Source organism: Dermacentor variabilis, chromosome 5 (assembly GCF_050947875.1).
Source record: "Dermacentor variabilis isolate Ectoservices chromosome 5, ASM5094787v1, whole genome shotgun sequence".
Lineage (NCBI taxonomy): Eukaryota > Metazoa > Arthropoda > Arachnida > Ixodida > Ixodidae > Dermacentor > Dermacentor variabilis.
In genome coordinates, this window is record NC_134572.1 from 178,776,193 (window position 1) to 178,789,268 (window position 13,076).

General features: G+C 48.7%; 1 protein-coding gene across 1 annotated transcript in view; it reads left to right on the plus strand.

Moving 5' to 3' along the window:
- LOC142583370 (CDK5 regulatory subunit-associated protein 3) overlaps window positions 1-13,076 on the plus strand; it is a 40,848-nt gene that overhangs the window by 14,629 nt on the left and 13,143 nt on the right. Inside the window, exon 11 of the mRNA XM_075693801.1 lies at window positions 7,224-7,330. Within this exon, the coding sequence (XP_075549916.1) occupies window positions 7,224-7,330 (107 nt within the window). The remainder of the gene's footprint in view (window positions 1-7,223; window positions 7,331-13,076) is intronic.

The window sequence follows — 13,076 nt, forward strand, 5'->3', positions numbered from 1 at the left end:
TATTTCAACCTTAGTTTGCTCTACCTATCTTATTGATGCGACGAAGTTCACATTTAACGGGCTGTCCTACAACAGACTATCGGCTACAGTGGACAAAATTAGTGGCAATTTTTTCAAAATCGGGCGTATAAAATGGACTTTTGCCATTTGTGCATGGGCTGACAACTCACTTGCGATGGTCAGCCGACAATCACTGCAAAAAATCGCGTTCTCGAGGGAGAAAGACGGGGTGGCAGCGCACTGTCTTCCTTCGCGCATGTGGCACGGGGGCGGGGGAGGCGGAGGAGAAGGGGCTTCTACTCTAGTGGCTGCTGCTTACGGCATGGCCGTGCGGGTGCCATATCTTGAAAGCGATCTGTGATGTGGAAAAAGTGCGCCCAGTTCCGGTAGTTTCGTATGCGCTGTGCTTTTGACGTTTAGTTCACATTGAAGCGAGAGACAGCACGAAGGTCAATTCGCTCGCTGCTGCTACCACACTTCCTCACTCCAACATTTCGACAGCAATTTTCCGCGGTCATCAAGCGAGATGTGTTCGTGTTTACCTGTGCGCACCTGACACCGTGGTTGTTAATTTAGTTAGCAAACAAATGTTTGCAACTTCATATGGCTACTAATTTGCTATCGCAATCAACGCTTCGCCTCTTCGGTGAAACTGCGACTTTCTTCGTTTGTTTTTTACTTTAGACGTTCGTCACTCACTCTTTGTAATAACTTTGGTACACATTGCGACCAAGGTTTTGGAAGTGAGGCGTTTTGAATATTACGGACTTCTACAGTAGAACCTCGTTTTCGAAGTCATCGGGACAAAAAAAAATCTTCGAATTAAGCAGTTTTTCGAATTAACTGAGCACAAAAGAATGCAACCCAGGCAAAAAATTTCGCTGCAGGAATGTGCTACTTTTATTCGGCAATCTTTGGACTACTTAAAGTAATCAGAGATGCTGGTTTGCCGCGTCCTGTAGTTCGAAACTCCAGGGGTCATGTTTTCTAGTTGGCTTGGCCAACTACGTGCAGGTTTTGAGAATTTCCACTGTGGCACTCAACAAAACTGCGGATAACTTCCCCGAGAGCGGGTGCTTGGGAGGGCTTGTTAGCGTCATCGCACATGGTCGCATCAGTAGTAGCTTTACTCTCCAAGTCTGAGTAGTATGTTTGTTGGTCATTTTCAAAGTTCAGATACTCGGCAAAGCCGACCGCACCGGATTCGCTATCCTCTGCGCAGAGTGCATTGATGCGGTCGCAATACTCGGCTCCTTCTTCATCAAGTGCTCATGAATAGTCAGCATCAGCATCGACGGTGCTTTCCTATGAGAAGCCAGCGTGTTCAAAACACCGCATGATCAAAGTGGGTTCCACTTGCTTCCATGCATGGACAAGAACGGCACCGAGAGCGGCGCTGCTGCGCCGGCGTTGAGAGCGCCGCATGCGAAGCAAAATTCTAATAGCGGGTGGTACCCCTCTCCCATCTCTCGTTCGCACCGCCTTGATTGCCTCCTGCACTGCGCGTGTTTGGGCACGTTTCGTGCCACGCGCGGTGTGTGCGTACGTGTGTGCGCGTGGACATTTCATTCGAAGGGCGATTTACAGTCTGTTTGACATTTAGGGAAACTCGGAGCGCATTGCATCGCGATGCGGCGAGCGCTTGAGTCAGGCGGCGGCAGCAGCTCGCGCAGCTGCTCGAGGGGCGGGATCTTGAACGGCGTCGTCTGCTACGGCGGCGCGCGCTGGCCGCATTGTCGGGAAGCGTTCTACTGTCAGTTGCAGGGCGCCGATCTCATGGTTACTGCGTGAAATGAGCCGGTATTCTTTACTAAGCGTTGTGCGACGCCCACTGATACGCCTCGAAGGTAAGTTCATCGCTGAAAGGTGCAGGGCAGTCATAGACGACGTACTGATTCCATACATTCTTGACGGCCCGTTTCTGGAAGGCGACTGTATATTCTAACGCGATAGGTCGCCGATCCACACTGCTCCTGTTGTGCAAGAACTGCCGGAAGAGCGCGCAGTCACTCTCTTGGAGTGGCCGCCTCAATCCCCACGCGCCAACATTATTTAAAATGTCTGGGGCTCGTTGAAACTATCACTGGCGCAACATCCCCTCTATCAGTCGCCCCCGAGGATAGGCTTCGATCCACCATTGTCAGCGACTGAGACGTGTTGCGAATGAAGACATCCCTGATCAAGTCATTCTACACTTCACTGCCTTCCAGGATGAGCGCTGTCATCGCTGCCGCTGGGGACATGACGAGATACTAACTGAAGTTCCGAGCATGACGTGTCCGATTCCCCGCCGGCGGGCAGGGTCTGCCTGGTGTAGTGAATGATTGTCGAGAAAAATCACTTCCGGCTCATTGTCTTAACCTAAAACATTTCTTTAATCGTATCCGTTTGTTTCATCGTGTTCGACCCCCATAGTTATCATTGTTGAGTGCTTTGTTTTGCTTTCGAGTCAAACAAAGACTGAGCACGTTCCGCGCACATCTTGGTGCATCTTGTCACTGCTTATTACGGTAGCACACACAGTGAAGAAATATACGTGCACGCGCTCAGTACCCCGGCCTTTCGAAAGAACAAACGAAGCATGCTGTCAAAAGAAGTTTGTGGAACTCCATTATCGCCAATGCCTTCATTGCCTCGGAGTTTGGCTTCGCACAACGTTTAGTAAAGAATATAAGCTCAGCTCCCGCAGTACCGATGAAATCGGTGCACTGCCCCTGACAGTAGCACGCTTCCCGACAATGCGGCCAGCGCGCGCTGCCGTAGCAGACGACGCAGATCACGACTCCGCCCCTCGAGCGTCTGCGCCTGCTCGAGCTGCTGCCACCGCACGACTCCATTGCTTGCCGAATCGCGATGCAATACGTTCCGAGTTTTCCCCTAAGTGTGAAACAGACTGTACACTCTTCTATTTACCTTTAAGAAGATCGATACGATTATAATAATATTTGGGGTTTTACGTGCCAAAACCACTTACTGATTATGAGGCACGCCGTTGTGGAGGACTCCGGAAATTTTGACCACCTGGGGTTCTTTAACGTGCACCTAAATCTAAGCACACGGGTGTTTTCGCATTTCGCCCCCATCGATATGCGGCCGCCGTGGCCGGGATTCGATCCCGCGACCTCGTGCTCAGCAGCCCAACACCATAGCCACTGAGCAACCACGGCGGGTAGATCGATACGATTGACGATTATTTTTATGGCTGCAAAAGGGCAGCGTCTGTTTAACCGTGTAAGTGACGCTGAGCAGGTAATTGTAAACGACATCGTATGTGCCGCTGGAAAAATCGTCAGCACATACGATGCGGCACATACGAGCTAAATTCATTTTTTGCAGTGTCTCACAATGTTTGCAACAAACCCATGTTGTCTCTGATGGCGACAACGGACTTCCATCGACACTGTGCGGAAATAAAAAAAATATATCGCTGCATAGCACAAGTACGACATGCGCACACAACTTTAACTAGTACGTTCCCTACAATATGGAATAGAGGCAGCAATGTAGACAGCTTGGCCACTTTTTAACAGTGCCCAAGAGACGGAAGTTGAAAGTATTAGTAATCATTCCTGTTTCAGCAATGCCGTCGCGACCAAGACGCGGGCGTGTATCGTCCAGTAAGTCGATGGAGCGATGCAGTGGTGAAGCGGGAATGTACTCCGGTCATGTTCAATGCATCGTGCATGTATTCAATTTCTCGGCACGCGTGAACTTCGGCCACTGCTAGCGCATACAACAGAAGTGGTTTCCATTTTTTGGCAGCGCACTCACAAACGAAACACGAGAAAGAAGACAAGACAAGCGCTCGTCGAACAACTCAAAGTTTTTATATGAATAAAAGAATTATGTACCGAGTAATTTTTAAATTCATGTGGGTTACATATAAAAACCGTCATACACTCAGGAGTGATTAATGAACGCGCTCGCTTCGTTTGCCAGTTGTTTACTACACTCGGCGCACCGCAGTAATCCATGTCTGTCGTCTGCTTTTTTTCGTACCATTTTCTTGTGAATCGGCAGAATTTCACTGGTGGCATCAGCCCTTTCGTGTTTACATTGCTGTCGTGACAGTAAACAACGCAATAATAATTTCCGGTCATCCGAAGAGGCGCCGTCGCAAACAAGAGACGTTTCGCGCGCAGCGCGAACTGAACGCGGGCACGACCGCTAAGGGAAGCGGCGGCGGAAACCTACACCCGTTGGAGATGAAATCGTTCCGCCAGGGGAGAAACGAGCGCTGGCGTCTAGGATGAAACTTGGCGTGCGGTCGTCCATACACAATACCTAAGACATTTGTCCCCGAGGAGGTCGATGGAGTACTCCTTGGCGTTGTCGTAGCATAAGAGGATGCGCTTGAGCAGGTGGCGGCGGTAAATCTTCCTCGTGTGGTGAATGACACCTTAGTTCATTGGCTGCAAGATCGACTTGGTGTTTGGAGGAAGAAATACCTTCCTGATAGCTTTCAGGTAGGGGATGTCACCATGCGCCGGGCAATTATCAACATTCCTGCCTGTGGCCGCGAACTAGCGGTCAAGCTGCGGAATGTAATCTTCAAATATTGCGCCTGTGACCCAGGCTTTCTTGTTGTGCCGGTAGAAGTTGCAGACCCAAGTCATTGGCTTTCTCCCGCAGTATTGCTCCATTGATGGGAAGGTGGGGTGCGTTTGCTTTCTGCAGCCAGCGAGGTAAAGCTGATTCCACATCTTGGTACATGGGAGCCCGTACTTGCGACTGCTTTGAAGAATACGTCTTGCTGTAGGCCTCCAGTACCTTTGACTTGTTCTTCAATATTGTGGACAACGTCAAGAGGGACACACTGTTCCTTTCAGCCAACTCAGTCTTGGAACATGTGTTCTTACCTGCTTCGTGGATCAAGCAGAACTTGTGCTGCAGCGTAAAACTCTTATACTTTGGCATCTTCGCTCGCTGGCACTTCTGCACAGTTCAGAAAAAAAAAAAAAGAACGCCACGCTAGCTGCAACACCCCTAACCACCGCACACAAAGAAACAGCGCAGACCGGCATTTCGCACACACACGCAGGCGACGTGTGAACGGCAGCCACTGGCAGCGGCATGGAACACGCGCTGACGCTGCGACTGCGAGGAGCGTGCGGAGTGGGAGACGAGAGCGTATGACAAAAACCGGTATGCTCGCTGCGTTGCAGTGAAGCACATCTCTGCAGTCGCGCATTTCGGCGGTGCGTGGTGTGTACCGTGGACTGATTTTTGTGCTAGCAGCACTACGTCTATAAATAATTGCAATTGCTATGTAATGTCGCCTCGCGGCTCCAAATGGCTATCGTTTAGTTGGGTTTGCAGTGAAATGGGGATTGGGAATTGCCGCATAGCACCCCAAACCTTCGAAATAACCAGGTTGGATAGGCTGCTGGTTCTAATTGTCTGGTCAAATTTTATTGGACCGCAAGAAACATTCGAATTAACAGAGTTCGAATTAATGAGGTCTTACTGTATTAAAATGGACATTTTTAAATTATTATTATCATTATTAAATTGTTGTGGACATTTGTTGTAATGAAAGTCGACTGTACTATAACCGTGGTTCCACTGTAATTATATCCTCTTCAATGTGACCAGTCCGAACTATGAGCCAAAAGCAGTCTGGCTTCCTGGCCCAGGAGGTGTTGTTGACAAGCAGCTTAAAAATCATAACCACATGATGTAAAGTAAAAAGAGGAAAATCTGAAGGCACTCGAAGGGGTCAAAATATAGCGTATTTGTGGAGTTGCCTGTTTGGGACATGCAGTGGACACACTACACCGAGGTGTTTCTGGTTTTCTCGCACTGTCCAAGACCGTGGCACATAGGATAAAAGCGATCAAAAACAAATACAGTGGAGTCTCCTTAAGTCGACCCACCTTATATGAACATCTGGTTTATATCAACTGATGCTGTGGTCCTCTCAAAATCATGTGTTCTTCAATGTGCGAAAGTGCCCTGTAATTTGAACATACTCCACTGCCATCTGTGTAATATACAGACTTATGTGGTGTTTCCGAACCGGCAGTGTGGCGCCGCGCCAGCTGCCACAAGTACAATATTTTGGCATGTATAGCTCGCATTAAAAATTTAAAAACAGCTTAACAATAAAGCCAAGGTGCAGGTTATATGTAAATTTTGCCTAAAGGTGTGGCTTCACAACAAGAAAAATGTTTAAGTGTGGCTTTTGGAAATGAATTTGTCGGAGAAATGTAGGGTTTTGAGGCCTTAATTTTGAAATGCTGCAAATGTCACCCTTAGCTTCCAAGGAAGCATCATGTCTTGTTCAGAAACCGAATTCACTTGGCTGTATTATATTTTTGGCACTGAAATTGAGGGTGAGCACGTAGGAAGTTCTTGACATTTGTATACTGAGGCAACAATGTGTGCAATCAGATGCTGGAAACACCTGAGTAGCTGTTGAAACATAACAGAGGTCGAGCAATGGTTGAACCAGGGATGTCATGGAAGCGAATCTTTCGACCATGGGATTTTTTGGTTGTTTGGGTGGCAGCTGCTTTTCTAAGCAGCATTTGTATATGGAACTCTGCCCCATCCCTGATGGGGGAGGAAAAATAAAGCAGGTGCATAGAGTAGGCGACAGGTATGTCAATATGTAGTGATAAGCAAGGGCTGCAGGAGGGGGCTGTTACTTGTGATAACAAGGTGTTCTAGTAGGGCGCTTTATTAGTACAGAACAGAGTCGCACCACTAACTCCACTAATAGTACTAACACACTACCAGGTGTCTTTACCAAGTGCAAGCGGCTACATTTATGAGTGTATATATTCTTGCAATCAACAGTGCCAGCCTAACCGAACGCTGCTTCGTTCCTCGGACCGCTACATGGTGTAAAAAAAATCCATGGAACTGATAAGGGTGTGGGGCAGAGGAGGTCAGTTCTTCTGTGAAGTTGGGATGGACAAAAACGAACAAAATACTTGCTTCTAAGCAGGCATTATCAATATAGAGGGCCTAGTTTATCCAGAAAACGGGAAGTAAGAAGACTCAGACTTCAAAAGAAAAAAAAAAGTAGTTTCTAATAGAAAAAAAGAAGGTGAGTGGTTGTTGCCCTGACGTTGTGAAAGTCCCCTTGTCTAAACATTGACTACAGTGACATCTCTTGTTCGATCACTCTTGATGACTGAGCAGTTACGGTTAAGATTTTGAGGGAGGCATAATTGGTAGGTGCCACCTGTTTTTATAAAACAGCCTTATATTTTCAGAGGAGCAGTCGAGTCATACTGGTGCCAAGGTGGCCAGAGGAGTGGACGCCCTGTCACTGCTTCACAACCCAGAGACAAGAACACAGTTCTTCAATGAGATAGAGGAGGTGCGTGATGACCTGTGTGAGATGATACTGTTCACATTGGTTTGATCATTTCCGCTCTATTGATAGGCACTGCATTGCACAAAGTGTGGATGAATGGGGTGTTTGTAGGTATTTAACAAGATGTTTGCTCTCGAGCTCTCCTTCTATTTTGTGCGGAGCAGGAAAACTGTGGCTACGGCATACTGCTGCTTGGCGTGGGGTTGCTAGTTTGATTTTCAACCATTATTTGGACATTCTAATGAAGTGTGACAAGCAAATACATTTGCCATGTGCCGTGCTTTGTCTGCACGTCAAAGTCGCGTGGTCAAGTTTTATCTGGAACCTAGCGTTCTTGAATTTCGCTCCCACGAAGTTGCGGCTGCTGCGTCCAATTTTTTACCAGCAACCTCGAACTTAGCTGCACGACGCCATAGCCACTAAGCCACTGTGGCGGACAAAGTGCCAGTCATTCTGGGATCTTGTTGAAAAAAGCAGTTTGTCCCTCTTAGGCAGCATTCGCAGTGGCGAGCCTCGGAGGTCGTGCAATGGTGGCAAATGGTCTGGCTGTACAATGGCTTTCGAATCAGTTGAGCACTGCTTTATTTTATTGCGATAGCAATTATGTGGACACTCCAGTCGCGTTTTTGCCGACGCCGCGATGTTTCGTATAAAGTCGAAGGGCGATAACACCGTCGCCCGCGCATCCCATGCTGTATGCGCGAGTGAAAGCACGGGAGGGAAGCCGGCATTCGCGGCTCAATCTGGCGGCACGCGTGAAGGAGAAATTTATCCTCTGTCGCGCGAATGGCCGTGGCGGGGGTGAGTGGAGAGAGGGAAGGGGCTTTGTATTCCAGCAGCAACTGCATATTTCGCCACCGCGGGCGCTAGGGCAAGTGACGATTGCAGCTCAATCTCGCACACCATATATATATGGAGACAGTGCAAGAGGAAGGAGGGGGGGGGCTTCGACTTTGCCAATAAGTGGACGGTCGCGCACGCCGTATCTTGAAAGGGATCTTCAGTCGGCTGATACCTTTCTTTGTGCGTGCTGTGTTCTCGCCGCTCTTGTGCTGAAGCCATAGACAGCACAAAGCTAGGTCACTTCTCTCGCTGCTGCTGCCGCCTTTGCTCGCACCAACGCCTTGACAGCGAGTGTCCGCGCTCATCGAGTGTGATGTGTTCGTGTTTGCTTGTGCGCGCTGGCACCATGCTTGCTAATTCCGTTAGTAAGTGTATGTTTCAACGTTTATACGGCCAATAAAAGTACTAGCTTTACTTACTTCGTATAGCTGTGTAGTAATTTGCTATCGCAATTGATGCCCCTCCTTTCAGGCGAAACTGCGACCTTCTTTTTAGCTTTGTGACTGGAGTCGCATAAGCAACCTAATTAATTAATAGTGCAGGAGCTGGACATCGGAATGCGCTCACGCTTATCTTCTATGGCCACGGCAGTGCGAGGAGACGTGGATGGGACCAACGGGAAGACATGTTAACCATTAAAGTGCCAGTGAAAAAAAACCTGGAAAGGCGTGCAGAAATGAACACCTTGGATAGCTCCGGATAAGTCGATCCCTACCGAAGGCCCCGGCTGGCGCAAATACATTTCTAACGGGCCCAAACTCCCGTTATTTCCTTCTCAACATTGGCCTTCGCCGGATAATTCGATATTGACTGGTCAACTTCGCCGCCGTGCGGGCGCGTTATGCGGTTAAGTGTACCGAAATTATTGCGGTGAATTATGCCAGGAGTGGAAGTGGGACCGCCGTCGCGGGACACACTGCGCGCGTCTTAATTATGCAGGCACGCACGCGCCGTCTCCCCGTCACCGTACGAGCACCCAGACGCCCAGCAAGCATGCTTGCAGCCATTCGTAGCCGTTCCTGACGTCGCTGTGGCGATTTGAGCCCAAGTTCCGCCTGCCATGAGTGCCTCGTATCTGAGACCGTTGACGGGACCTAGTGCGCGTTCCTTGCGCATGCCCTGCACCGAAAATCGGAGAAAAACCACCTGTGTGTCGGGAAAGCTAGCGAAAAGGAAGGCACTAAGATGAAAAACTACCAAAGTCGAGGGGACGCTTACAGCCAACAAAAGACCGGGGGTCTGTCTAAATCTCTTAAGGCCTGCCAGTAAACTTATTATATAGGCGTCGCGGCGATGCGACCGGAGACGGCGCATGCGCGTGTGTAAATTAAGAAGCCATGCGTGCTCTGTGCGGTAACAATGGCACCTTTCTCCGCATAGTATGCCTCACTGCATAACACAGCGGTACCGTGGCCAAGCTCACTTAAAGGCAATACTGCCTAGTGAATCGACGGCGTTTCGTCGTTTATTTCTGCCCTTTGTTTAATTGGAACAGTTTCGTCAGTCCCACGAGGATCTAACCTCGAAGCACGCGAACCTTAAGGTCAGACCACACGCATGCTTGTCAGCGTGAGCTCACTCTTGGCTGCTCCTTGTTACCGTATTTACACGATTGTAAGTCGACCCCCTCCATATCACGTGACAGGAAAAAAAAAAAGAGTATACCCGAGGGCGCATTCGATAACGAAAATTTATTAGTAGCTGAAATGGTCACTGAACTACTCGTCTTCACTAGTGCTGCCATCGTCATCGTTGCTGCGGTCCCACAGCACGTCGTCGTCTAGCGAAATTTCGCATTTGGCAAACGACATCACGACATCTTGTGGAACAGCAGCCCACGCCGAATGCACCCAATCACACGCAGTCGTCAGGGAGGCTCTTTTTACAGGTCCGATGGCGTAATTTCGCTATCTTCGGCCGCCAGCCACCCATAGTCACAGCGGAGCAGGTCCTTAATGACCATGTCGCAACTTCACTGGCCGGGACCAATCACGCATTTCAGCGACGTACGCCGCAAGCTTAGCCTACAGCTCCGGAAAGCGTCCAGACTTTGGCACATGGGAAATTTCTCACTTGCCGTCACAGGTGAAAATTTCACTTCGCTGCAGTCGCCACTCACGCACCACCCGTTCATTGAACTTTCGGCCCGCTGCGCAGTGATTTGTTTCTTCAGCGTAAAGGATGGCAGCCCCCTTGAACGCTGCTGTGAACGAGGGCCGAGTGATTAGCGGGCCTGGAGCACTCATGACGACTGAGGAAGCATAGAAGTAGCACGTAGCCAGCAGTCAAGTGGAACGCGTCAAACCAATGCCAATGCCTTTCAACAGAGAAAGAGAAATCCTCGCGCGGTGTCTGCTCTTCCATGAACTACCGATACTCCCCGCAAGCATACCCGCAAGCGCCGCCGTTCTGTGGGCGCCGCCACGAATGGGAACAGCGGCGCTTCCATCAACTATCAACACCCCCCCAGGAGTGTTGCGTGCACTGTAAAATTCTAAAAAATGTTGAAAAACCCTTCCAAAAAGAGAACAAACACGCGGGATAGCGAAAAGATACGAGTAGAGCCATAGAGCAAACATAAAATTGTAACTACGTTGTAGCTCCCATTGGTGTCGCTTTTTTGGCGGTGCCATGTTTCGTTTTTGATTGTAAGTCGATCCCCCCACTTCAGATTTTCAAATTTAAGAAAAATGGTGGACTTACAATCGTGTAAATACGGTAGGTGCCTTGGTTCAAAGATGTGAAAGTTGGATGTGGCTACTATCCGTCGGTCAAGTTGGTGAAGGACAAAGCCAGGCCGTACCATGTATCACGGTCACACTGGTGCATATGAGCACGACCACGCACTCAAGCCCTGTCATGCACAAAGCAAACGCTGCACATGGGCACTAAAGTTGTATGTAGCTGCGGTTTGCTATATAGCGTAGATACCGCTGCCACCGTGGAATGCTGTGACGAGTCCACCGGCAAAGCGCACTGCGGTTTGCCGACGACAACCGCATTTGTCTTATGTCTGGTGTATCGTAGGTAGAAAAATTGGTAGTGTTGTCTACATTAACATCCAAAATTAAATTTGAACTGTGCGACAAGGTGACATTCAGTAGGCAGAGTGTTGTGGGCACGCCCCGCTCCGCTGTAGCCTTCCCATTGCAAGGCATTGAAGAAGGAGCAGAAGCACCGTGAAGGGCATGTTTGATTGCGAATAATTCCATTCTGATGAACGCATTGGAGTACCTTTTGCAGCAAAATATTTCTCAAATAGCCTGTTTTAACTTCAAATTCCTTTCTCTACTTGATAAAAAGTGGTTCAAGGCTCCTTTAAGGGGGGATGCAGGGCTAAAATTACAATTTCCGCCAAAAAAGAAAATAAAACTCACTTTCTACTTCTGTTCACTAGCTCACCACCAAGTTTGGAGAAAAGAAGAAAATGAATTCTCTTCTCGTGGTGGTGGTGTGTGCTTGCCGTTGAAAGCGCCCATGAACGCTGTATTCAAGACACAGCTGCAGAGTGGGCAAGAAATTGAGCATGGAGTCAGTGCCCACATTAGAAAGATTGTTTTTCGCGCATTTTAATCATGGGAGACCTTCCATCGAGAGTACAGCAGACCTCAAAGTACAAACTAAAAAAGAAATGCATAATTCTGGTTGCGGTGCCATTGTCTGCGAGTGTAGACAAGGGTGCTAAACTGCTCTAAAGCTAGGAAAAAAAATTGCTGTCAATTACGATACTCCCTAATGCGAAATTTGTGTGCAGCTCTATACATGTTTTCATTTCGCTATATATTGGCTGGTGCGGACAGTCTCTCTTGTGTAGCACATTCCACACAGAGCGAAGTGTGGTGCTTCAGCCTTGCTCATTGAGAAATTGTGAGAGGCAGCGCGTGGGTGACATGTGGATTCGATTAACAGCAGCTGCTGCAGAATGACCTCTGCTCATGCAGTACTTTGACTTCGTACAGATGACGTGCACTACTCTGGCGCCATATCGAAACCATTGTTGCTGCACCGCCCGTGTTGTGTGTCACTATGCTTTTCTTCTCATGCTTTTGTTCCACCAACGACGAAAGCGGCCATTCGTCGTGGGGAATTCGTGCAACCAGTGTCAGCAGCGACGACACCGAAGAGGGCGTCACGTCGAGCCTTATACTCGTAGCTGCTCGCCATTGGTCCTTGCAACAGTAGAGATCACCGTCACACACAGTAGAGATCACTGTCCCTCCCCTCCACACAGCACCCTGCCCTCTCCCTCCTCGGAAGCGCAGATGAGGTCACCCACGCGGCTGCAGATGCCGTGGCTGCCGGCAACTCAGTGCATGTGCCGGCCGTCTCCCCTCCGCTCCTCCTCTTCTTTCCACCTCATGGTTTCCCTGCACCTTCCTCCTCCTCTCTTCGCTAAGGCTTTTCTTTCGCCTACCGCTGCGCTCAGCATTTGCTTTCATTCTTCACGGCACTTCTTCGCTCGGTTACGCCACCGCCGCCAACACTCGCTGCAGGAAGGGGCTATTAAGAGCTGTGCTCTAAAAAAAGTGAAGGCAACTTGAAGCAATTGTCACAGAGCTGGTTTGAATTCAAGAGGAGGGTCTAACCTATGGAGCGGGTCACATTGAATAATTATTGTTGGCATTAAAATAAAATAGCTTGTTCTGAAATCTTTCAGCTCATTTTTCTCAGTTGGCGCTTTTTGGCCAAAAGAAACCTTTACAAACACTGATTTCCAAACTGCTTCGCCAAAACCTACTTTCAAAGTAGTTTCTGGACAAATTTTGTCAGGAACAAAATGAAGTACTTTTTATACTTCTAAATTTTTTAATAGTACACAAAATATTACATATCTGACATTAGTGAGAACAAAAATAACTGTGATAGGGGCCTTATTGGCCCCTATCACAGTTATAACTTTTTTCGA